Genomic DNA, 27,632 nt, shown 5'->3' on the forward strand with positions numbered 1-27,632 from the left:
GAACTCAAGAAAGCATACAGACCCATGATGACAGTGCCAAAGGCAATGTAGCAAATTGATTTTTTTCTATATATGTACTGCTTATCAAATAATTGATTTATTGTGACTATCAAACACAGGGACAAGGACACAGGAGTGCCAAGAGTTGGAAAAAAAAAAAAAAGTCATACATACTCTTTGATATGTTTCCTGCAGGGCACCGAGTTCCTCATGCAGGTACCGGTCAGTCTCTCGACATCCTCCACGATGACAAATGGCTTCTCCTCTAACGTGACGATGGACAAGTGGTTGTCGTCAAGCTCAGCGTCGCCGATGGAGTTGAAGCGTGGCCACACTGGATACTTCAGTGTCAGGCTGCCATTGTCCAGCTTCCCCATCTGAGGGGATGAAGGAGTGCAGGATACAAGCGGCATTAGCAGTCATGGATGATCTGTGGTGAAATGTACACGTTAGGTTTTGAAAGATGTCGTGATCGCATCCCATTTAACTCAAGTTAAAAGTTAGGTTATAAAAGTAATTGAGACACCTCATTTTAGGGGGAGGTCATCAGGGGCACCTTGAATAAACTACATGGGAAAATAAATGCTAAAATGGCACTCCATGGGGTGCAGACGTCCCCCAAGGATCAGTACCACTGTGTATAAAAACCCAACGGCTGTATTTGCCACAATGACAATACAGTATTAAGAATCACACATTACTGACAAATGGAGGAAAATGTCAATAAAATTCTCACAATAATCTTGTAACTGAAACAAAAGTGCCCAACACTTCTCGTTTCCTCGGACCTACATTTTAGGGAGGTCCTCACTAAAATTTACTAGATTTAAAGGGATGTGTTTTACTTAATGCTGTTGACCAAGTGTGTATGTAAATACGGCAGAACCTCTACATTTGAATGCAGCTAAATTGATATGATCTGAAAGATTGGAGTTTGACAAGTGTCACTGACTATTTTGTGCTTGAGCTCGGAGGTACCACAGTATGGCTTAAAAATAAACTTCTTAATTGAAATGAATTCACAATATTTGTCACATTACGAGTCCTCACATTTTTTATAATTAGGTTCCTCTTTATCAGCACTCAATCGTGTATTATTTAGATGGTTTTATTATAATAAAAACGTACTCGTTTTGCTGACATTGATGAGAAGTGGGGGCTTTGATGGTGCATTATGAATATATGAATAATAATATACACAACAAAAACATTTGGGCCCGACCAATGTGATCTACAATTATTAGCTGAAGAATAACATTCGCCACATTTCCCACAGTTGAAATTAGTGCTGGTTTACATTCATTTTGCAAGTTCTTTTGTTTTAAATTGTTTTGTTTCCCGAGTAAAAACATATTTTCATGTTTTCCGCCACTGCTAACTATTTAGGTTACATGTGCAACATAAGACACATTGCGTAGATGTAGTGTTTGAATTTGCAGTTTGAATTCGTTGATGAATAGAGTGGGTGTGACGTCATGATAGGTCAATAATTTATAACGTTCTCAGAGCTGCAATGTCACAAGTTCACTTATGGATGCTCTCTCCCCCCCACAACTGTCTTTATATGTAACATGTGTGTGCACAAATGATGTTTATTTATATTTGTGTGAAGCAGGCAAGAGAAGAAAGCAGAAAGCAAAAAAAAAAAAGGCTTTGCTCTCAATTATTAATACTACAGGAGGCAGAAAAAGGCAATCCTTGCTTTCGCTCATTCCTTCTATTTAAAACATATTTCTTATACATGCACTTTTCTCAATACAGTTGTAGTCAGCATTGGCTGATTTGTCATTTTGTATAGGCCGACACACTTACAAGGCTGCATAAACGTGACTATTGAGCTGCGAGTGTTTTTTGCCTTCTCTGGGCGAATTGAACACACAAAAAAGATCAGATACATTTCTTTCTTTTCCTCTAGTTGATTAAGGGGGGAAATTGTGATTGTACGCCTCTGACCATGCACTCATATGCTGGTCATTGGACATACAGTACACACTTTAACATTGCTTTTCAGCCTCTCTGGCAAGTCACGTGTAGGAAGTGAAATTAGCATTTTAATTGTTTTGCTTTGAGTGGTTTTCTATCCTCTGACAGGGATTAGAGCCGCCTCAGTCAGCTGCCGTAGACACTTCTCAGTGTGTGTGTTTGTGCGCACAAGCGTGAGCGTTCGTGTGTGTATGTGTAGGGGTTAGGCATGGATTATTTGGGACAGTACACTGAGGTGGCATGTGCACTGTTTCTTGTGTCACCTCTCTTCAGGGAAGGGCTGCATTTGTTTCCCCCACAGCTGATTTGCATTTGCAAGTCAGTCTGGACTTAGAATATACGTACGCAGCTTTATGAATAAATGTGTGACTCTTTAAGAGAAAGACAAACAGTAAATGTAATGTAAACATATGTGCGATAAATTTAGGAGTATATGATCAATATTATAGGGCTGTTGTACAACAAAGAGGAATCTGGGACTAACATGACTAAAATGATATTGCCACCAACAACAAAAGGGCAAAAATCTCTCAAATTGCAATGTAACATGTTTAAGAATGCACAAGTCATTTGTGTCTAGGTGATCCTTGCTGTTGTTGTTGGTTTATTGGATCCCCATTAGCTCTCGCAATATCCAAAGATAATCTTCCTGGGGTCCATAGAGTATTCATTTTACAACAATAATAATAATAACAATAATAATAAAGTAACATAATACTAACGGATACTCATAAAGAAATCATAATGACAATAATACCATTTTCAGAGAGACTTGTAAGCAATTACTGTAAAACAAAACAAATTCTAATTTACTTTCATGTAATCATACTGGAACATAATGAAGGTGAAGTCACTAAGCTTTGATTTATATGTACAGTTAAAAACTCACCAGCCAAAACACAAGGTACCCCTGGGCAAACTACTGAAATTTAATAAATGCCTTTCACATGAAATATTTACAAGAGATAACAGACTACTATCAAATGCTTATGTAATTTTGTCATATGATTATTCATGCAATAATATTTCATTATTGTAGTGACTAACCACTACCGTGTAGTGGTAGTTTGCTGTGATGTGAAAAGATGTGTTTCGAATACCGCACGTTGTCCGCACGCGCTAATAAGTTAAAATAAATATCTCTGACAGCGTCACGGAGCATCATATTCTGATACAGCCCTTCTCGCTAAAGTGGACCGAACAATGTTAGTCAGTGTACACGTAAATTCAGCAGTTTGTCATTACAAGTCACACACTCACGTGTCAACCTAAATCAAGTGTGTCCACCTTGAAATACCAAACCTCACAACATTTACATGCGATCTTCAAACCTCAGTGGGATTTAAACTTGGAAAGGGTTGAGTTTGGATGCTGTTTTCAGCAACTCATCCGGTTTCCTGTCCCCCGCTCCCTCTTTGCCTCTACGTCTCTCTAATTAGAGAAAGAGGGGATATAAATGAATGCCCAGAGAGGAGAAGAAAAAGATGCTCTCAGTGTGCAGCGGAATGCTGAATCTCCAGACCCGATATTACGCACACACAGTGCTTGGAGAGCAGAACAGTATGACGCAGAGGCCACACAGAGGTAACGATGACAGGACCCCGATGGATTCTTGCATTCTGATATCTATCTACGTGTATCATCGCATCCAGACAGATTTCAAGGATCTTGGTGACGTGTTGACGATGTGCCTCACAACAACTTGTCTTAGCAATGCTGAAAAGCCGTTGATTCGTTTCATCTCCTGCGCCTGTGCCGGCGTTTCGTGTTTTCTTCCCCGTTGCTCTCTTTCCACGGCCCCTTTGCTCTTTGCGCTTAGTTTGACCTAAACAAACACATTTGCAATCAAGCGCATCCCTGCTGAACATGTGAGCGAGAGCACTGAAGACAACAAGGGATCAGGGCGCTCTTCATGGAGCACCTTCTGTGCGCACGTCTCACTGGGAGAGTTATCGCTGTGGCAATTTGCATTATGGGAGAAAGAGTCCCTAATAGCGTGGGGAAAAGCATTGAGTCATAAAATAATATCTGTCACTTCTGTCAGACAAAATTATGTCGAGAAAATAGAGCTTGCGCTTCCTCTCCTACACTTGCTCTGTGTATGTGTGAGCTTGCATGTGTGCATACATGTGTGCCTGTGTGTGAGAGAGCGGGAGACGGCGAAAGGGAGAGAAAGCTGCATGAGGGAAGCACTTGCTTGTCTGTGTGCAAAGTCTATGTGCAAACGAGGGCAACAAGAAAGCAGATGATAAAGTGGAGCAGTGAGGAATTTGAACCCATGATCTGTTTTTTCAAATTCCGATTTTTTTTTTTTTTTGGAAGATGCATAAACCCTTGCTGCCTTCAACGACTTGAAAACGTGTATCTGTGTGTGTGTGTGGGCGTGTGGGTGTGTGTGTGTGTGTGGGTGTGTGCGTGTATATGCACAGAGGCTTTTGCGCATTTGTCTCCACTGTGATTTTTCAAGCACAAATCCCATGATGTCTGAAATAATTATTTTGCAAACTGGCTACTAACACTGCAGCAATTCCTTAAGCAATTTATACACTCCATCGACTCAGCTGGAATGAAACATAAAATTCTGTTTTTAGTCAGTGAATACTGTTAGGTCAATGAAGTTATATGAAATGGAAAATAATAATAATAATAATAATAATAATAATAATACATTTACTTTCTACATTGGTAAGCATAAATTCCTGAATAATATATTCAGATAAATAATGGAATTAATAAATTAATATTATGAACCCAACCCACAAATTTAGTAGAGCGCTTTTATTCACTTTTTCTAAATTGAGAAGTCAGAAATTATTCAAGCCTACCATTACTCTGCAAATAATTTGTCAAATATAATTTGACATCTTGATCAAGAGTAATTAAAGTGCTTTACTATCGCTATCACTATCAGTAAAAACAGTTGGGTTAGAAATAACACAATTTTGGGTAAAAAAAATGGACCAATCCACTACTTGAGTCAATTTGACTCAACCAGAAAATGGGTAGATTTGTACAAAACTACCCAAACAATGGGGCTGTTTTGTACAAAGCAATGCAAGGTGAGTCAAATTGACCCAATTAGTGGATTGGTTCAAAAATTGTGTTATTTTTAACCCAGGGTGTAGTTTACATTCTCAACTTGGGAGCTAAACACCTCATCTTACGCTTACTTATATTCACTATGCTTGCCTATCTGCCTCCATCATTCCCCCATCTCTCCTGATTACTCAACTCCCCCTGCTTGGTCTGCCTGCGCCCAAGGGGAACTCATGCTTTTTAATGCATATCCATATTTTTGTGCCCTTTCTGAATTTCCATCTCTTGATCATCATAAAAATTCCTTCTTCTCTGCGTGCCACTGATTCCTGATGCATTGGCTGGGATGGCTGCACCAGGCAGAGAGCAAGAAAGAAAGTGACATCAGCTCCCAATTATGTTTCCCCTTTGAGCCTCCTTGTTTCGCTTGCCTCTTTTCTGCAACACAGTGGAGTGGTGCTGATCAATTTCACAGGCCAGCAACACGCTATCTCCTCACAGCACATCAACATAGAATGGTGTGTGCATGTGTGTGCGGGGAGGGGAGCATGTGGAAAAGGTAGTCGCAAAGACTGGGTGGAGACTGCAGCAAATGAAAGTAAAAAAATTCAACACATGATGAATAACAAAGCATTATTTTTGGGCCAATGTCAGACATCCCCTGGGGACCCCTTCAGCATGGCGCCTTAGGTAACGGCCTGTTCTGCATGCCCTGTTGCGGCGCCTCGGCTTCCATGTTGTGGCTGCCTGGGGTTGAAACGTGCGTCATTATTCACGTGCAATTTGAGCATCTTTGCATGTTCAGTCAATGCAACCATTAATTAGTCTTTACATATCTATGTGTTAGTTGGAATGCGTATATACATAGAATAAGAACAAGGGAAAAAAATGGTAATTGGGCACTTGGAAAATCCAGACTAAGTAACAATGGGAGGGAGAATCAGGCAGGATGATGGATGTAGTGAAGAAAGGAAAAGAAAGTAAATAAAAACAGCAGGTGGACAACAGTGGACATCAGGCTAAGAAGGAAGTCAGCAAGGAATGGGGACAGGGAGGGAGGTTTCTGGGGTTGAATGAACAAAAAGGAAGGGTGGAGTATGGCTAGGAAGGGGAGGCTGGAAGAGTTATGGAAGGAGAAGAAAGACGAGGAAGTAAGAAAAGACAGCTTGCAAGTGGATGAGGAAAGGGAGCTAGAGAGAAGTGACTGAAGAAAGGAATAAATAAAGGCAAGAAGGGATGCAACGAGGACTGCGTGTGGGAAAAAGTGAAAAATACGGTTGAGCCATATCTCGTTATTTGGAGGGAAAAAATGAGCTAAAATAGAAGCAACAGAGTAACAAAATAAGAGAGTCAAAACCATAGAACCACCATTTCTACATTTTGTCGACAATTGTGACCATCGTCACATCTTGGGGTTTATCTATGTGACTCTCCAGTGTATCCATTCAGCCTCAGCCAGCCTGAAGTATGACTAAATGAGTTATTAAATATGAGACATTTAAGGCAGGCAAGAAGCAGTGGGACATTGGTATTCAGATGCATGACGGCCATTTCAAGTCCATTACAGTGGCCAGAATACTTTGCGATTTACAGTGGCCATTCATTTTGGGACGCTCGCTCACATTAATTAGTTAAGGCAATCCATAGGCTTGATGGCAAATGAGCTCATTGCTCAGCTAATGGTCACTAAATGACACAGACGTAGCATTGCAATAGTGATGTTTGGCGTTTGTTACGTTTCTTTTCTCCTGCAAAGGGATTCTCTGAGATAACTTGTCAATCAAACAGGGATGCAGTGATGCCCTTTTCCTTGTAGTTTCGGACGGTGGCGATAGTTGATGGCATCTGCTTATACAAGAAACAAACAGTAATGATGAAGAGAAACAATGAAAAGTGAAACATGACGCCCAACACATGCAGAGAACTAAGAATTACTGGTGTGCGATGACTAAAGTTGGCTACAACATTCTTTAAAATCAGTTAGAACAACAAGTACAGAACGGAAAATACAAAGCGCAACACATCTGTAATTGACGAATCAAAAATAATGACCCCCATAAAAACACAATACAATATTTAAATGCTAACACTGAAACACACAGTTCCCACCTTTTCCCACTCTCTCTCTTTGTTGAGAACAATGACCACCAACTTTGGATGTTCTTGATATCCATCGTCCGTGAAAGACAAGTCTCTGCCTTCCCATGTCACATTCATCATGTACCTGAGACAGGAAGGGGCAAAGGATTGTTTGTTAGTACATAAGCAGCAATCGAGGACAAAATATGAACTCTTTTGTATTGACAATTTATCCATGTCAATGTGATGATAATGATGTTCGGAACATCCGAACATAATGCAACATGGAAACTTGTTTGTGCAATCACAATTGAAACAGTGTGGTGAGAGGTGTGTGCAGCTTCCGCTAGGTCACGACTATCAATATTTGCAAACAGCAAGTTAGCATAGTAGAAATTAGTGCTGGCTTTTCTCTTAACCTTGTAAACATGGACATACAGTCCAATACAGTAAGTTGTATTTCATTTTATGTTTTTTTTTTTAGTTTTCCAAATTTGTAACAGTTGCATCTTAGTGTTTTATTTACATACATACACATTTATTTCGTAATTTCTAAGAAAAACAGGGTTCCTATAGCTCAAAAAATTGACTTGGAAAAACTGAAATCAGTTTTGGATTCCGCACCCAAAAATTTGTCAAATACTATGTGCTGTAAGATGAAAATGTTTAGTTTTTAAATAATCTTGGGATGTCCTGTGTTCCATTATATTTTATTTCCGTGTATCGGCGTGCCAGCATACGTAAGTTATAGAGATAACGCTAGTGATAACTCGAACCCTGAGACTGAATCAACAGCACCACTGTTGTTTGAAGTTAGTACTGCACCTAATTTTTCATCACATTATCAAAGACACCATTACTCAATTCCACACAACCAAATCAACAATCCTAGATCCGAGCAGATCAGTTGCGTGCCAGCAAGAATCCTCAAAGGGTGCCACCTTGCTGGGACTAGAATTCTTACTATTCTCATAAATTTGTGTATGCAGTAAAATATATAAGGACTGAACTTTCTACACAAAAGGGACTGTACCACGAATAACGGTCGAATACCACATCACACACTTGCAGAGGCTGTAATCAGTGACCTACATGGCAGGTTACATTAGCTAAGATGGAGGGCAATGGGAAGATATTCTTGGATGAACATAGCTTCCACATTAATCATGACTGTCCCTCCTCACTCGCGCTTCCTTACTTCATCTGTCAGTGGTCATGTACCACAGCAGAGAGACAACCAACCACGACCATCCCCTTTCCGGGCCTGTTCAAGCACTGGTCACCAGGTTATCGAGAAAGAACCTGTGATGCGAAGTGAAAAGAGTTCCATATAGAAGCAGCAGGTGCTTCACGCTGAATAGGACAATATGCATTATACATATTAAAAACACTACTAAAAACAGGTGCATCCCCCTTTGTCCCTGCACAATGTAAAAACGCTTGTCCTGGTCAAAATGACAATTTAAAAAAAAAAGAAAGCTGCATTTAAGAAAAATTATAAAAGCAATCTTACTTAAAATATGGGTTCATTAACAGAGGTGATTGTTACATGAGGTCACTTTATGTGATACAGTAGGCTATGTGGCAAAAGGCGCACAAATAGGCCTACAAAGCCCTCAACCCCCCGCCCCCCCAAAAAAAACAGCACTGCATATCTTGCTTCCATTTCCAAAATCCAATCATTGTGATGTGGGATTTGCTGGAATGACAGCGAGCAAACAAAATTGCAGGGTAACAAGTAACACACTTCAGGTGTCATTGTCTCCCCTTCCCCAAGGTAGAACCAGCTCTTCTAAAAGAAACAAGCGCAGCTCCAACTAATTTCAGCAACTAGACTTGGTAGAAAGGTGAGTTTCATTTTTAATAATTCGTTTTTATGCCGGTCCATCAAAATATTACTTTACACAAAACTGGTATGCGGTGCAAAAATGGTGGAGACCGCTGGTCTAAATGAATAAAAGAAGTATGAGTTTGCAATGTTAAAAGCTGTGAAGTATCAGTTTGTTGATACCTGTGGTGATCAATATCAACAAGTATTCGCTCCTAAAAATGCATGCAAACTTTTAATGGTCATTTGAAAAGGAAATTTAAGGGGAAGGAAAATGTTTTGCAATTAAACCAAAACGATGCAAGTAACCGGGTTGGCATCATTAAGCTGTCAGATTTTAGTCGGGACCCAACGAATCAAATTATGTGTGACAGCAGCAGAAAGCGGTGCCAAAATCAATGTCAGCATGCAGGCCACTCTTTTAGACGACAGCGTAGTCTGCATTTATCAGCAGTGTCACTATCAATCACATGCGCGCACACAAGTCTTTTCTCTGCATTTTCCTATATTTTGCACTTTGCTCCTTTCCTTTTCATTCCATCTTTTGGAATCCAACGCAATAATTTCACTTTGTACCAATTTCTCGGATTGTAAATAAAAATGCATTCCAGCTCTATCCATTGTGTGTTAGTATGGTGGCACACGTAACTTGCTTATGTTCAAAATGCATAGGTTAGAATCTTGGTTTGGATCGTTCTGTGTGGAGTCTGTCATCCTGTGCTAATTTGAGATTTTCAGGGCATTCCGGTTTACAGACACGTTAGGCTAATTTAAATCACTAAATTGGGGTGAATGTGAGTTTGTGAATGGTTTGTTGATGTGTGTTATGTGTTTCACCGGTGACCAGTCCGTGGTGCACCCTTTCTTGCCCAAAGTCGGCTGGGATAGTCTATAGGTCACTCAGAATGAGAAAAGTGGTAGAAACTGGATGAATGATTGGATCTATCCATTGTCTAGACCACTTGAAATGGGTCAATGTTGCAGATGAAACCTAATTCAGGTTACTTAGTGTCAAGGGTAGACTAGCTATTCATTTAATTTAATCACAATATATCCCAGCGAGAAAACCAAAAGCTCTTTTACCCAACTCCGTATGAGCATAGGGGACCGAAAGTGACACATTTTCTTGCGAAGACAATCGGTTTCAGCATTTTTCAGAGTAATTAAGGCACAAATATATGACGGTCGTAGTCCCAATATTGAGCCTGCAACATCTGCATATAGTTAGACTAGTGAACAACGACACAACCAATGGCCCTCTTCTGAATCTGGCAACTATGATCCTACACAAGAAAAACTCATTAAAACCTGATTTTATGATATTTGACGATGATAGAACATAAAAACAGCATCAGATTGATGGAAAATAAGACCAAACAGCCTTGTCTGATGAAATGATTGGAGTGTCTCAAATGGACAGCCTAGGGTCAAATTCATCCATCCATCCATTTTAATGAGCGCTTCTCCTGATTAGGGTGGAGTAGGAGCTGGAGCCTATCCCAGCAGACCTTGGGCAAGAGGCTGAGTACAGCTTGGACTGGTCACAGTTGAGTAAAATAAAAAGAATACAATAGCATGAAAAGTTTAGTGCCCGTCTTAAAAGCAAGATGTTGACCACACTCATAAATTGTGTTTTGTATCCGCTTTTGGCCATTCGGTCCTATTCCAGTTGAATGGTTGAACCTGTTCATGATTGTTGCTAGGATACAGACATTTAGAGGGGTGATGTACATGCTGAAAGATGACCCTAAAGTGAACTGAATGAACACCCCAACACACACAAACATAAATTGTCCCATCTCATCAATTTGCAATGCAATGCTTATTCTCTCTGGTTCGACCATTTTCCAGCATGCTGTTGCAACCATTAGAACACTTAACTATGTATTCATTAGACGGTAATAAAAACGGGGGCAGAGGTGAGCAAAGAGTGGAGAAGGGTCGCCCCCAAATATTGAGAGGGCAAGCGATGTGAGACAGACGGAATGAGAAGAAGGGAAAGTACGACGAGCGAAGCCTCAACTGAGTTGGGATAAAAATATCCTCAGCGTTATTGTGTCCTCCTTTTCTCCACTTCTGGAGTAAAAGGGGTTGGGGATGGGAGGGCAGCACTGCACCAGAGTTAACCAGCATTATGTGTGCACTGCAGCAGAGAGGAGCACATATATGTACTGCAATCAAGGAGCAACTGCTCCCCCCCCCCCTTAACCCTTTACCATTAACCACCCTTCTTTAATAGAATATTGCGTCATTTGTTTGGTGTGTTATAAGCTCACTCAGACAGTAAGGTAAATTGACACACCTGCAATCATCGCAAAGAGGATCCTAAGGGAGGAGAGTCATTTGACACAAGCGACACCGCAGGTGGCGTGCGCCGAGTGTGATAGGAAGTGACTGTACAAGGTGAAGACGACGGCAGTGTAGCAGGGTCTCGTACCTCACGCTGTCCCCAGTGTGCATGTGTCATTGCAGCCGAGATTCAGTGTCATTCTCCAACATGTAAGTGATTTGAAGGACACCAGAGCACCTTTCTGAAATACTCTGCTTTTTAATGAGGGATTATTTAATGTGATGTGTGTTGGGAATAGCAGTTTTTATCATTGCCTTTCCTTTGGAGCCCTTCTCTATAACCGTGTCCGATCTTATTTTCTCTACAGTCATTGAGCTTTTCAAACACAGGTACGTAACATGATGGATTCTTTATCCGTCAGAAAGCTTTATAGTCTCTCATACACTATTAGCTTTTCAGTATCATTTACTTGAGATTCACCAGTCAGAAACAGTTCTCATGTAATTCATAATCCTATAAGATGATGTTGTGGACTGCCTGGCAGTCTTGGATATAGTCTTTCCATAAATAAGATTAGCCTATAACTGTACTGCTACTAACAGTGTTGTATAAGATGCACACCCACAACTAGTAAGGATATTTCGGGTTATGCACTAGACAAATAAGTTAAATGAGTAGCTTGCAGGTTTTTTTTTCTGAGAAAAGCACAATAGGAAAAAAAAACTATTAAGGATACAAAGTGTTACTGGTGAAGTGTCAGTCATTTGCGATTAACTCATTTGCACACTCATAAACGGCACACTCCGCCAGCCTTGTGCTGAAATGTCAGCTTGGGCTGCAGGACCTTTGCTGAAACTATTTTGGGGTATCCGCTTGTGGAAATTAGAAACTTGCCCATCCCTCGTTTGCCTACAACTGGGCATAATACTAGTGTACAGAAGTGGAGCGACGGGAGCTCAGGCAGCTGCAGGGAATAGTTCGAAGGAGAATTATCGTCATTTTTTAATTTTTTTATTAATTGCAAATTTCAAACAATAAAACTTTAAGCCGTTAACATTTAATATTGTAGTAACACTCTATTAGGTTGTCATGTTACCAATGTAGCAGCTAACAAACGTTAGCTTGTTTACAGTGTTAATGCTGGTGTTATTTTGTTAAAGTTGGACGGCATTCTCTGTGACCATTCATCATGAATGATATTCATTCAATACAGCTTTATATTTAACTTAGATTACCAGTATTTAAAAGTATGACTTTTACCGGTACTAAGAATAAAAGCCCCTTCGCTACAAAGAGATCAGGATCCTCATTATTTTCAGTTGAAAGTGGAAGTGTCTGCTTTTTCTTTGTAATGAGCCATTGCATACTCTCACACAGGCGCATACCTGCTGTTCATGATTTATTGACTTTAGAGGGATTCAGTGCCTCCCGCTCATTGTCTCAGACTACTGTGTTACCTGTAGGGTAAGTGACAATAAAATCACTGCCACACATACCGATATGAAAGCAATTTATTTTCAGGAAGTCATGTCATCCAACACATCACTCATGTAGAAGAAATGTATCTATTATCACATTAATTATAGATTATTACACATACTGTCACCATGTCTTAATTATGAATATTCGTCATTTATTCACAAGTGTGAGGTAAATCGATGCTCATATTAATTTAGCAACATGTTTATTATAGTTATACTGTATCGAATTGTAGAGCACTGTACTAAGAATGTTAACATTTGTTGTTGTAGCCAAACAGATAACTACTGTACACATTTATCTTAACGGTTGCAGTTATACCCCACTGTGAATCACAGCCATAATATATATTTTTTGTAATAGTCAATCCACCTCAAGACAGCTAGAATTAAAATAAAACATTACCTTTATAATGACCTCGCTGTAGAAGTAGATCTACCGTTTTTTACAGACTATAAAACACACCTTATTAAAAGCTGCAACTGCGAAATGTAGCCATCAAGAAAAGTTTGTACATAAATTTGCCGCTATCATATCGTTTTTTTTTATTGGCTACTTTAATGATCACATTGCATCAAAAGATGCTACATTTAGTTCTAAACCTCATATGCGACTCCTCCGTTTGACATCGCGTTACGTACCTATTAAATCACCCTCGACCAGAAAATGTAAAGACACCCCTGAATGATGCACTGTGGTTAAAGCACAGTAGAGAAGCAACGTTATGCCCAAACTCACTCGGTTTTATCGAGTTATTATTATTTAATCTAAATAGTCTCATCGTACTCACAGCCAAGCCTATAGTAGTGTTTATTGCAGAAAGTCACACGAAACTAGTATTTGATCACCCTTATAGCCATATTATCACAGATTGTGTTATAGTGCAAGCTATCTTATATTGAAACAGTAAGATGAGTTGTAATTGCTCTTTTCTTCTTTTATTCAAGCTACAGAAAGGGAGGCTGGCCGTCCTCTAACATCAATAGTTTCCTGAGTGTCTCATTTCACTTGTATATTTCTGTGTGACAAATGTGTACCGGACTTACTATTTTTTTATTAGTGCACATTTCCTTAATGCATTTTCCCATTATGAGAATGGTTCAGTAAATTCAGTCAATATTTTAAGTGTTATGAGTATGTTGAGATACTTTACCTCCTTTATTGTGCTTAGTTGTTTTGTGTCTGACTTTACACTAAGAAACCAAATCTATATGATCACAAATTAATTAAGGCAGAGAAGTAATGATATGTCTGGGATGGAGAAAGTGAGATGGACAACTTGCTAATGACAGGATTTTACCAATTCATTGAAAAGAAAAGAAAAAAGTGCCAGTAATCCACCAACATCCAGCCCTAGATATGACATGGGATTTTTAAAATAGTAGCTACATCATATAACGTGCACAATATTCTAATTTGTGGCCATAGGCGTAATGCACACACAATATACTAATCTGTGGGTTTAATATATTTCCCTCGAACAACTTTAACATCCTTGTAAGCAAATGGCGCGCACCTTCACTTTAGGAACTGCAATCGGCAGTGTCCTTGAGGCAAGCTGCATTTGCTTATTCTGTTCTCATCAATAGCCTGCAATGCCAGGTTTTTCACAATGTCTTTGTATCTTATCTGCATCCTAAAATAAAATTCAAACTTAACACTCTACATTGACTTTAGCCTTGGCCTGATTTGGGTCTACTTTGTGTTCACACATTTCTGTATTACACGTTATATCTCATTCGTTGACACAAATAAATATTTCATTGCCACAGATGAGCATTTTGTCTCCACGTTATATCTATACTGTGGCCACAATTGAAAAAGAAAAATCCCCGTGCCATGTATGGGTCTCCCTATACATCATCTGCAGCAGCAGGCAGAGCAGTAACACACTAGACACAGGTCACTTCAGCTATAGTATATACAAAGTAAGAGTGCAGTTAGTGATGTATCAAAGTATGTTTCTGGATTGTGCTTCAGACTCTAATTCCATGTGCTCCTTGTTAACTTTGAGCACCTGCCAATACAAAGGTCTCTGCACTCCCCTGTGCGATAGCAGATGTTTTGCCCCCATCACATTGTCCATTAAGTAATGCCAGTGTCCAGTCAGTCAGAACAGCTGACTGTGTGCGTCTGCGTGCGTGCACGTGTGTGTATTCTCTGAGGCCTGCCCCTAATAGATCAGGGCTACAGACTGAAATTACCTGTCAGAACCAACAATGAGCGCCACACCTTTTTCCCTGCACAAATCGTGTGCACACGCAGGCAGGCAAGTGTTGAAGTATTTGAAAGCACATTGTTCGCCACATCAAGGTGAGTAGTCCACTGAAAATCTGTCAGGACAGCACATTCTCTACAGGGGTTAGGGGACATTTCTCTTGCTTCTAATGTGCATGTGTACAAGTCCAGACACTGCGAAAACCCACTCACGCACACAGAATATTTAATACAGAGGAAAAAATTGACGGTTGCTCAGTTTGCACCAGTGGCCAGTGCTCTTTGCTGTCCATTTTTATGATGGAATAATGTCATGGTAAACTAAAAACAAAACTTCCAAAATATTCATTCTTATTCATTTATTTATTACTTTTTTTCTTTCTACAATGCTATATGATTGGGTAGCTCCTCATGTTAGTTTACGTATTTGTGAGTTTTAGTCTAATTCTTCTCACCAAATTGGCACTGGGGTGTGTAATAGAAAATGCTCTCGGTCTGCTGGAACGCCAAGTGACGCGTAGTGTGGTCTACCAAATTCCCAAACACGCTAAAATAGACTTGCCCATAGGCATGAAAATGAACATGCGCCCATTTCTACTTTCTGTGACCAAATTGTCAGATGCGTCGGGGGCATGGCAGCCCCGTGTGCCGAATGTCCAGTGCACGGGTGCCTGTCCACCAAAATGGAACCCTACGTCGTTGGAGTTAAGACTCCAAAGTTTACAGAAGTCTATCAATTCATTTTATTTTGAATATGAGTGATGTTTCGTCAATAAAAAGAAAGCAACAAGACCATGAAAATTGGTATTAGTGTGGTGTTAGTTGCGTTAGTCCCTTTGTCAGTTTTTTTGTTTGTACTGTATATTATTCTGAGAATACAATGTTACAGAACACATTGAATTGAGGTTAAACATACTTTGACCACTTACTGAAGAATATAACTTGACTTGGCTGCTTTGACTACTTAGAGTAACATGAGGATGTCTACTTTGTCCAAAAATGGTCACAGAGAATGTATCACTAAAGTTTTTACAGAAAGACAGACATTTAAGATGCAACATTTATTGTTCTGCATTTGTTAATCTTGCTAACGTCGCAAAACTGTCGTACATGTACACACACATAGACAAAATTGTTGGTATACCATTATTTTTCCATTAAATAATCACTGAATTAACTTGAAACCGAAAAAGATAATAATAAATATTCAATGTGAATGCTTTATTAATGCTTTATTTTTCTGGTCCAACATCATTTTTAGACAAAGTAATTATTTTGATGCACAAGCTTTTGAGTTAATCACTGCAATCAACTGATTTCTGTAATGCTCAATTAGACTTGTGCACCTGTCGACAGATGTTTTCTCTCACTCTAAGTGAGCAAACTGCTCCAGTTGTCTCAGGTTTGATGTCATTTCAGAAATAATTGTTACATTTTCTTTCTTTCAGCACCTCCTCTGATTGTCGTAAGAGTATATCATTGTACTACCTGCATATTCCTTGTTTACGCTCATTGGGTACAACAACTCAATGATTTTAAATGAGGGCTGTTACAACAGTTGAGATTTACAGAGTCAATCTGTAAAATAAGTAAATAAGACAGTTCATCACAGCTGATGGATTATGTAGTATAAACACAATCATTATCATGGTTGTAGTTCATAGTGGTGTAAAGCTGCACAGCATGTGGTGTTTCCGATACAGCCACAACAACAAAGAATACGACTGAACTACTGCAAATAAGTACATTTTCAATACTTAAGCATTTGATGTATGTGTCTGTATGTCCGCCTCAAGTGTATGTGTGTTAACCTTATCCCCTTATCTCTCCCACTGGCCATTGACGTACTGACAACTTTTAATGGCCCACAGGGCTGACCTCGGCTTGACCAATCATGTTTCTCAAGTCCGGGCCACGGGGGCTCATTGGCTGAGTTCTCTCAACCAGACAGAGCCATCTGTGGCCCCTCATCACCTGGGAAACAACCTGAGGCAGCTGACCATGATGGGAATAAAGTCAGATGGCTCAAATTTACGGCACTTCGATTTCGTGATTGAGCAGAATTTGCTCCCGTTTCCTTCTTTGAGACAATAAACCATGCTCAACTGAAATAATTTCACGGGCTCTTTAAAATACTATACATATTGCGAAGCGGCCCAAGCGATGTGTAGAATGTGCACGTGTGTGTCTTCTCTTTCATATTGTAAGCCAGACAGAGCTGGCAAGCCCTACAACATATCTCACTGTCTGCTTCCCAGCTATAGAAAGGTTAGAAGAAGAGCGCGTGGATGCGAGGCAAGGGGAAAGAGAAGAGACAGGAACAGAAGGATTCATCAAGGGGCTCTTTGGTTTTGGAGCAAAGCATCCCACTGCTACCCATGCCTCCATTTCTCCATTCCCCCCTGTCTCCAATGCCTAAAACACAAACTTCCTCCTCAACTCTCATTCACCTCTTTATCAGCCTCTTTTCTCTTTCCCACTCCCACTCTTCCTCCTTCCTTTAAGCTCTGGTGCTTGCTGGTGTCCTGTAATTGCATCTTGCTGTGCTCCACTTAAACTGGGTAGAACATTCTATAATTAGCAGGGAGGACAAAGGTGAGAATAATGTTGTGGGAGTGAGATGGACCCAAACAAATTCCCAGGCACCTGAGCAACATTTCCACCAGTTTGGCACCTTAAATCCTAATATGGCTTTCCAACATATTAGGAAGGCAGGCATGTTATCCAAATAAAGATCTCCACCCTTTAGATACTACACAGCAGTAACGCGTACACCAAAGGACGGTTACTACGAAGTGCAATATAAATCCATGATAACGGTCTCCTTCACAAGTTCCAAACTGTATGTTTGAGAGAACACGTGGATTTATTCGCAAAAAAAAAAAATGGAGAAATACAGTCGCCGATGTATTTTCAGCAGATGCAATTTCAGATATTGTCGCAAACAGAATCGAGGCGGCCTATTATGTTTGCATGCTTGCTGATAATCGGCTGTTTATGCTAGATTTTTAAAACTCAAATAATACATTTTTAAAAAATGAATATATTTTGCTCACACATCCAAATATGCTTTTTAGGGCTCGGCTTACTTGTGTAGTGCGCTAGGTGGCAGCTTGCTGGTCTTTTCCATCTGGCCGTAGCAAGACGTCCGAGCTTCGGGGATGTCACCGTACTCATCCAACATGGCTGCTGCTGCTGACGTTATGATCCCCAAACCATCGCGCACGCGCGCCTCCAACGGATAATCCCAGTCATCATAGGAGACCGAAATCATTCCCGATGGGAACTCTTCAGGTGTTATTTCCGGGTTGCCCGTGGTCAGAGACGGTACGATCCAGATGTAACCGAAGCCTGTGAGGCCCAGAGAGCGGGCCTCTTCCAGGATATAGACAGCCTCGTCCTTGGAGCAGTACAGCACAACTACCGGCGACTGGACCTTCTTCAGCATGATCTGAGACCGGCTATCTTCCTCCACTGCATCTAGAATGATGATATTCTGCAGGTCCCAGCCAACAAAACTGCAAATGACGGAAGCATTGAAAGATTAATTCTGTGAAGTATTCTAACATTTAATTATTTTCATTTAAAAGAACTCCTTGTTGCAATCTGCTGCACAGGACAGTTAGTTACCCATTATAATAATATTTAACATCACTTTCAGCCATTGCATGGCTGCACACTGGTGTGATTTGTTTTAAATGGAATGCAAATTATAAAATGTTTCCATCCTTTACAAATGACAACATTTGAAGATATAAAAAAAAAATACCTCTGCGCAAGGCTCTATACCACCATTTCTGGTACACCATTTGGAGCAAACTGATTCGGTTGAGATTGCTTTTCGCTTCAAACCCATCTTGCTCAAAATAGGATACAGCATCAGTCTACATAGATCAGATAACATCCCTTTTATAATCCATCTCTCTAGAAAGTTATCTGAAGTGAGAGGTAACAAGTGCTCATTAAAAGTCCCACTAGATAAGAGCGATAAGATCATTTATCTTTCTTATCCAATGGCTGATATATATATATATATATATATATATATATATATATATATATATATATTTTTTTTTTTAAGTGTCCAAAGTGAGAATATTCAGCAGATCCCATTATTATTGCATCAGTGATGGACGGAAAATGGCGCTATTGCTGTAATTAAAGACACAATGCGTAACAAATTGGTAGAACGCTATGGAATTAGATGAATTTTGCCCTAGAGCTACAAAATAACAGTCAAAGAGAGCAAAGCTACACACATCAATACATTATTGGTGAACATTGTGCATATTCTGCATTTGCAATAAAGTTATTGGGTCAAGATTTTCAAGTGTTCGGTGAGGGAATGTGTACGCAAATGAGGTGTATTTTAAATTCAAACTGCTATTTTTCCTAAACATCAAAATGCATGCCACTATCCAGAAGTATGCAGCCAACACCTGCAGTGACAGAAAAAACAATGTCTTGCTTCAAAACTCCGCAAAAACATGTGGACAATGAACACCGAATATATTGCAATGAAAAAAGCTTCGTTTTCTTTTCTTTTTTTTCATGGTATTCATCATTTCAGTAAACTCCTGTATCGTGTATCCTTAGCGATAACATCCCCCACCCTCACGTTCTACAGTATATAGGCTGCATTTCATGTAGGCTCCTGAGAGTAACATAACATCTGCCAGCTCAGCCTTGACTCACTGAGCTGACTGGCCCATTTTATTTTCACTTGAGATGATAGAGGTCCTTTGCTATTAAAGCTGTCTGCCCGTGACCAAGCCCCAGTGAGCAGGTCGGACAGCGACACGGGAAATCGACAGTTAATTATGGCTACTGATGCAAATTATTCCATCTTTAATTAATGATGTGTTATTATTCCAACATTAAGGTCAATAATCAGTGGGAATTCATATTTCCATCCCATTACATTGCATTGCTGTGTACACGCAACAGAAAATAGTTCAACTTTTGAGCACATAACTGTTATTTCCCTCATACCAATCGAATTTGAGAACAGCAGGTAGCAATATTGTTTGCACTAACATCAAAATTGAACCGTAGGTGTTCTGTCGTAGCTGCTGGCGTCTGCTGTGTGCTGCACTATTATACAAGTATGTTAAAATAGATTGAAATGTATTTTTAATATCATTCTATTTTGGAACTTATCAAATTGAAATAATGCACGTTTTTACTTATACATCCATCCATCCATTTCTATACTGTGTGAATTCCGGTGACATTTTGGCAGTTGGTGGTACAATCACAGGGCAGATGCAGGCAAACAACTATGCTAACCACTACCTGACTATGCTGCCCAAAAGGTTGTTGTTGATGATGAGGATGGTTGTTATTGTTCATCGATCATCACCATCATCATAAAAGGGCACAAGTAACACAAGTATAGGCAAAACAAATCACAGCGTTGTGGTCAACACATATTTCAGTAATTCACAGACTACTAACCATTACCATCATCTCAGAATTGCTGAACCATTTAGTTGACTTCCAGCTAAATATTATGGGCCGCTGCGCTGTTAAGCATTTGACTACAGCATCAGTCAAAATGACCTAGAGGTGTGGGAGACAGCAAAGCTGCAGGAGTACTAAACCAAACTGTCATCCACATTAATTTCAAGAGTGCTGCTTAAATCCTCGTGGGCTGCTATGTTTGAAACCAATATGAGGAGCGCAGATGAAACATCCAAGGCCAAACACTGAGTGCAGTAAGTCACCAAGACAGTAAACAATCTCATTCGCCGCAGGGACATCTGCTGTGATGATGGATGAGATTACAGTATAAAGATGGAGAAATTATTCTGGAAATAAGATGCTCGAAACCCACTTGACTTAACTTTTTGAAAGCGGTAGTTTGGGGAATAATAAAGAAGAAACCCCAATGTATGTGTGTGTTTTTAGTTTTTGAACAGAAGTTTAATTTATTTTTGAGAGCGGTATATCTTGCTGTATGAGAATGATCTGGTTATGGTCAATGCAGATGTCAATGCTGCCTTTTGACATTTCTGTATACAGTACGTAAAGCTTCATTATGCTGTACGCACAAAGCCAGCATCAAAGATGTGATGCTGCTCTCCTCCGGCAGTTGTCTAATTTGCTGAACCTCCATGCGGTCGTTAGCTGTCTTGCATATGCATTAGGCAAATGCAATGCAGATGAGGCAATGGTTATGCTGATTAGGTGGAACAGTTACATTTTGGTATGAAATTGCATCTGTGTAAAAACCTGCTGGGACTCACTCGTTGGTCTTGTACCCACAATACCAAATACAGAATCATCATATTGTGTTTTCTACATACAATGTGATATAAAACTAAATGGAGAAAAAAACAAAATAAAATAATGAAATGAATGAGATGGAATTAAAATTTCATTAAATTTTAAATGAAATTATTTTATCCATATCTGGATCTATATTTTATTTTATTGAGATGTGTAATTATTTATATTGGAATATAACATTTTATCCATGTTGCACAGCTCTAATTTGTCACAAAATGCCCGCAACCGTTGGGCCTTTTTTAACTCATTCACTGCTGTGAACAAATATATTTATCATTTATCCCATCTGCTTATTGAAGTCAGTACTACAGTATACACTCAAATATATGTGCAAATGATCTGTCTTACTTTTGTAATTAGGCAAATTAAAAGAATTGCACCTGTTGTCTACAGTCGTTTTTAGAATGTTGATGAACTCCTGGTAGCCGGGGAACTTGGATGTAACGATAGAAAAGATGTGCCAGTCGTACTCCTCCATGATGTTCAGCATCAGCAGAGCCTCCTGCTGGATGGAAGCACCAAACTGAAAGAATGTTGACTTCACGTCCTGAAAACAAGGCAGAAAAGACAGAATGAGCCGATTTTGTTCGACGTTTGTGCCATTATTTTATTACTTCATCAACATTATTTTAGGAGTGTCATTCAAAAAGAAATTTGATGCAACATTATAATAATCTTTCTCAGAACAGATGGACTTGCACACGCACATGCACACACACACACACACGACGGCAATATAGAGTGTACATGGAAATACACTGTATGAGTGAGGTGCTCTGAATAATTCAATTAAGCCCAAATTGGATCGGCGCAGTGCAGGAAGGATGCAGAACTCTCCTAGGCCTAGTTGATGGGGAATGAGGGTTCCATTCACGCTGACTCGCTCAAACACACCCCATTAAACTAGACTCTGGCTTGTTTCTCCATTTAATGTATTCAAACATTTGATTGGACAGCACTGACAAGCACTACTGCAGGTGAACAAATTAACTCCATTCATGTTGGCAGATTCACACTAAATGACTCATTTGTGTGAGGACTATTACACAAGGTGAAATGAGACAAAAAATAATGAGGGACGGGAATGTGGGAGTGCTCAGTATTTTACCCTATCTTTGGCTGTTAAATGCATGATTTATTGTGTGTGAGTGCATGTGTTATGCATAAATTTGAATTGTGTCCACAGATACCATCAAGAATATCCAACACCTAAAAGAATAAATGTTGTGTATTTGAAATGACAGATAAAGACCAAGTCATAGGGGCCAGGGGTTCCAGAGCCTTTGGGGTATCTGTTTAACTGCACTGGACCATTGCATCATCCCATAATCATCTTTGACTTTACACTTAGAAACACAGTAGCATGGAGTGTAGCGGACTGCACTTGTAAACATGTGAAATTTCTTAGCATGCATGACCAAACATTTGCCTCCCTAGTCCGATTACGCCCCGTGAACTGTGTAGTCAGTGTTAGCGTTAATTAATTGTGCATCTTTTTGCCTCCCCTACATCAAGATTCCGTTTTTTCTACGGTACTATGTGTGTGTGCTTGTATGCTCTAATGGCATAGAGACTCAAGTAATGCTGGAGCATGGTGGCATAGCAAGGAGGTCATGCTGTAAGACGTGTCACTTCCTGTCTTCATCACAGCGGTAGTCAACACTCTCACACTTTGCAGCAATGTAGGGCTGACTGTGACTAGCAGGGAGATTTAGTTATATTAGCTGTACAGTCTAGATTTTTATTGCAATATTTTGATCCTCTCATGTGGCTAAGTGGTGACAGTTATAAGTAGGCCTCTGAGTGATGCAATAAATGAATTGAAACCAAGTCTTATTAGCCATGTATTGTTTTCAGTAGTTCTTCTGAATCCCCATACGTGGCACATTACAGCTTATGTAGAGTTCTATGTCTTTGTTTCTCTGTCTGTCCATTATGATGCTAAATGCTACACAACATTTACTGATGAACTTGTTAAACATATTTTTTAAGCACCGGATGGTATTCAATTGTCTGCAGTATTTATAGCAACACGTCATGGCTAAGCAAAGAGTGTTTGTATCAGATGTGTCTTTGAGAAAGGCACTAAACAACTAAAAACTCTATTGGGGCACTCAAACATCACGCTAACAATGTTCCCTTGCCCACATATGTGTGAATTGGTTATTTGTGGTGTAGTGTCATGTATGCAGCATTAATATGAACAGCAAGTAGTATTTTTACACTATTGTTACATTATACATTAGTGATATAGGCACACACCTTGAGGAGTTGAAGCAGACATGAGTTTTAAATGGTAGGAGTGATAAATGGTAGTTCTCATGTCCTCTGCTTCCTATAGCGTCAAGTATTGATTGGTTGAATGGCACACGTGCACAAATGTACACACACAAACAAAACACGAGTGTTTACGGGCTTGTACGCCACACCCTCACGTTGCTAAAGATCAAGAACACCGTGCATACTTGTCATTTAAAGTAAAGGGATGTCTTATATTGTACAGATGCACTAGTGGCATAGTGGCGTGTTACATGCTGAGCTCTAAAGCCCGGGAGTGTCCACTGGAGGAGAGGCTCAGTGATGTGACCAAAACAAAACAAAAAAAATCCTCTGTGGCATGTTGCTAAATATAACCAGACATGGATAGAAATAGCTACAGCAAAACAATAAAGGTGGACATTTCTGTGAGGGGGCAGGGGATCTAAAATACCAAAAGGACAATGCTCAGAGTCACCACAGGCAAAGAATCCAAACAGCATGATGTTTAAATTATTACAATAAACCAGAAATCAATCTTGCCCATATTGTTGTTTCATACAACAGTTTGTATTTTCAGGTAAAATGACATCAATGATTTTCAAAACACTGCTGTCAGTTTCATTAAAGATTTTAAATGACTCATAGGTGAATGTCTGTCTGTTTGCATGCACACTGTTTAACTGCCGTGCTGTGACACTGAACAGGCTAAGTGGTAGAAAATAATGGTTAGATCAAACAAACCTGCATAGACTCTAAATGTCATATACAGTGTTAACGTAAAATATTGAGTTTCATCATCTAGACCACGTGGTATATCTGGTAAAAAAAAATAAAGGTTTAAAACATGTGCCATAATCTAAAGACACTGCCTGTAATTATACATGCATGGTCATAAACACCCACAATGTATACCACCTGGAATCATCCACTTGTTTATAATACTGTTTATGTATACCATATGGCCATCAAGGTTGTTCAACAAAATACAGCAGGACCTAATAATAAGGTCAGCACAATTAAATTAAACAGTTATGGTCCTTTGAATGTTATTGATGCTCTCTAAGAAAAAAAGGTTATAATTTCATCCGAATTGAAAAAAGATGGCCCATGCTGATGTTTCAAGTACTGTTAAAAGCACACTAGTTTTTAATTCAATTTGTTCCCAATTCCGAATCCCTCAGGTCACTGTTTCTATATGTTTTTAGTGTCTTCGATATAAGGCAAAAAGCACACGGATAACTGTACAAAACGTGTAACCTCGATCACGTAAACTCAGTGTTAGTGGAAAAAGACAAATATTATGTTGAAGCAAATTAGCGTAGCGGGAACATTAAAATAAACGATGTTCAGTGGGTTATAGCTTCTTAAATTAAAAGACACAGGGATGCCACCCATATTCATTTCCAGTCTTTTACAAGGTACATTGTGTATGTTTGGCAGCAAGCAAGTCATCATTAAACTCTGAATTTGCATCAAGTGGAAAATTGTTCATTAATAAAAGGATATCATTATGGGCAAAGCAATCAAATTGTGCTTTTTTTCCCCCTGCAAAATGGTGATCCTTTACTGGTACTTTCTGTCTGAATATGCATGGGGAAGAAATACAATTTTACTTGTAAAAATATTTGCCACTTGTTCTTTATCAGAAAGTTGTCTGCATAATGACTACCAGGGAGAGAGTTTTATTGTTTCATATATTCCAAAATAATCTGTCTTAAAGTGTTGACATAAAATGCGGCACGTTTTCTCTGCATTTTCCATAAAAACGTAATATTTATCGTCGCAATAAACATAGTACATTAATGCAACGTCTTTTTGAGTAGCTTCCGAAATGTTGAATGCGTTTAGGAGACCAAACAACCTGTTGGCCTTTGACTGTTCCACTAACGTTACCCGTCATGCATATGTAATGGAGCCCCTTTATGTGATGTCACAGTTGAGCATTTTTGGCAGTAAATTTCCATGGCTAAAACACACTCAGAGAGGAAGAAAATCACTTTAAGTATATAGCATAGGGGCAGCATTATATATTGCTGTGTGTGTGTGGGGTGTGTGTGCGTGTGTGTGTATGTGTGGGTGGTGTTTGTATTATTGCTGTGGTTTCTCTGTCAGGACTTTTTAACAAGCAGCCAAGCCCCCCACGGGGAAACACTGACAAAATAACATCATCCCTCTATCCAGCGCTCTGCCTCTACCTTTGTCTCTGCGTTTGCCTTGCTTTCCCACTCTAATAACTCCAATACCTTCCTCCCAGTGTCTTCCTTTAGTTTCGTTAACTTACTATCCAGGAGGTCTGTGTTTTTTCACCCTTTCCCTGATCCACACCATGCTCTCCCACCCACTGCCAATATATTCAATAAGCCCAATATTTTGCTGCACTCCTCTGGGAACCAACCTTATACCTTTTCACAGGTTCCAACCATGAGCATTCAGAAGGGGATTTTTCAGTTCATCCAAAAATCATATTACAAAAGCAAAATTTTTTTCCCCGATACATCCAATTAGTCTGCATACGTTTGTTACTTAACTTATGTATTGACTACCATTTCTTCAGTATTGGTGCTATTAATCAAACGTTGTCACCTACTACACACAATGGGCCATATTCTCCCATTCGTGTGTAAGTTATTTTTCAACACGCCTGGACTTGCGCACTTTTCTTAGACACTTATTCTCCCGCCTAGACTCCTGACATACCAACCACACTTAAGCTGGGAATGAGTGGGGAAATGGAAATCCAAAATTTTATTTTCATTGCCCATTTCACAAGAACATAGCAACAAAATTCATTTAACCGGTCTAAGAGACATAAAAAACAATGACCAACAGAGGGAGACAGAACGAGAGCAGTTACGGCAGTTACGGCTCGCCATGCGGCTCCTTGATTTTCTTAGGTGAAAGAGAAAAACAAAAGGAGGTGTCTGTGACAAGTCCCAAATTATGCTCTTACAAGGGAGGGGCACATTGTGGGGTCTGGAAAAAAAAAACTCAGCAAGAGCCAAATGAATAGAAGACATAACAACAACAACGTTCCCATGTAAAATATGAGATTAATCCATTTGGACTTGCGCAAGAGGACGTATGTAAATTCAAGCACAGCTCTGATCCTGCGTCCACTGAAATCCCTGCGATAGAACAGTGAAACTATCAACAACATCTCAAAGTGTGAATGTTTTTTTGTCTTGGTGTCTGTGATTGTTTAATTGGTGAAGAGTCCAAAGGCTACCCTGATTCTTGTTCCTAAATCAGATGACGTAAACTCCAGCTCCTCTATGACCCTGAACAGGATAAGCTGTAGAAAAAGAATGGGTGGATGGATGACTAGTTATCATCATTCCCCGGTCATCATTATGAAAGTTGTCAAGTTGCTAGCAGCAGCACCAACCATCATAATTATTCTCTTCATCTTAGCTGTCTTAGCGCTCTTGCTCTCCTAATCTCATCCTCTAGCATCGCCTCCTCTTGCTTGCTGCTTCTTTCTTTGGTGCCTTTATTTGAAGGTTTCTTGTCCTACTTTCCTTTTTCCTTTGTACCCAATTATCGATTCCCTGCTCCTGACTACATTCGCTATGAAAGTATTTCTCCTACTAGATCCTTCGGTAGGCATTTAAAAGAATACATGAATACATCTTAAATTGGCAAAGCTATAATCAAAATAAAACCACAAATACAGAGTATATGTTTTTATAATTATCCACGACAACATTTTAAACCCTATATATGCCCCACACCTTTATCCGAAAGCATGTTAATTATTTCCAACTCTTGGGTTACAGATGATTTCATTTCAAAATAAATGAATAAATAAAATGTACCAGAAGTGCAAAGTCGCTGTTTCACAACCAATTACTAATTGGTTACAATGACTACTTTTCTATTTATCATTGTATTACATGTTTTTGACTCAGTGTCACATACTCTCATTTTTAATACATACAGTATTTCCACTGCCTGTCAGACCTCCACTGGGATCTTCTATCACTCTTCTTTTTGCTGTCTAACCTTCACATAGAGGTCAATGCTAGCTTCTCATTCACTGCAATTTGAGTTTGCAAATTGTGTCACGCAAATCAGCACGGGTTTGCTGTACAAAGTTGATGAGCAGCCCCAATGTAGTGGTGCTTTCTTGAATACTCAGTGCACACATTATAACCCATCCATTACAAGAGT

The 27,632-nt window shown here is 39.5% G+C and overlaps 1 protein-coding gene across 4 annotated transcripts in view; it reads right to left on the reverse strand.

Annotated features, from left to right (window-relative positions):
- The window catches only part of grin2aa (glutamate receptor, ionotropic, N-methyl D-aspartate 2A, a), a 114,970-nt gene that overhangs the window by 22,828 nt on the left and 64,510 nt on the right, over positions 1–27,632 (reverse strand). For all 4 annotated transcript variants that reach the window (XM_086054947.1, XM_086054948.1, XM_086054949.1 and 1 more), the window contains 4 exons: positions 21,584–21,750; positions 18,002–18,430; positions 7,129–7,243; positions 175–377 (listed from right to left, as the gene is read on the reverse strand). In XM_086054947.1, the coding sequence (XP_085911073.1) occupies positions 175–377; positions 7,129–7,243; positions 18,002–18,430; positions 21,584–21,750 (914 nt within the window). The remainder of the gene's footprint in view (positions 1–174; positions 378–7,128; positions 7,244–18,001; positions 18,431–21,583; positions 21,751–27,632) is intronic.

The sequence above is a fragment of the Filicampus tigris genome, chromosome 16, assembly GCF_054856515.1.
Source record: "Filicampus tigris isolate MCC_2025a chromosome 16, RoL_Ftig_1.0, whole genome shotgun sequence".
Lineage (NCBI taxonomy): Eukaryota > Metazoa > Chordata > Actinopteri > Syngnathiformes > Syngnathidae > Filicampus > Filicampus tigris.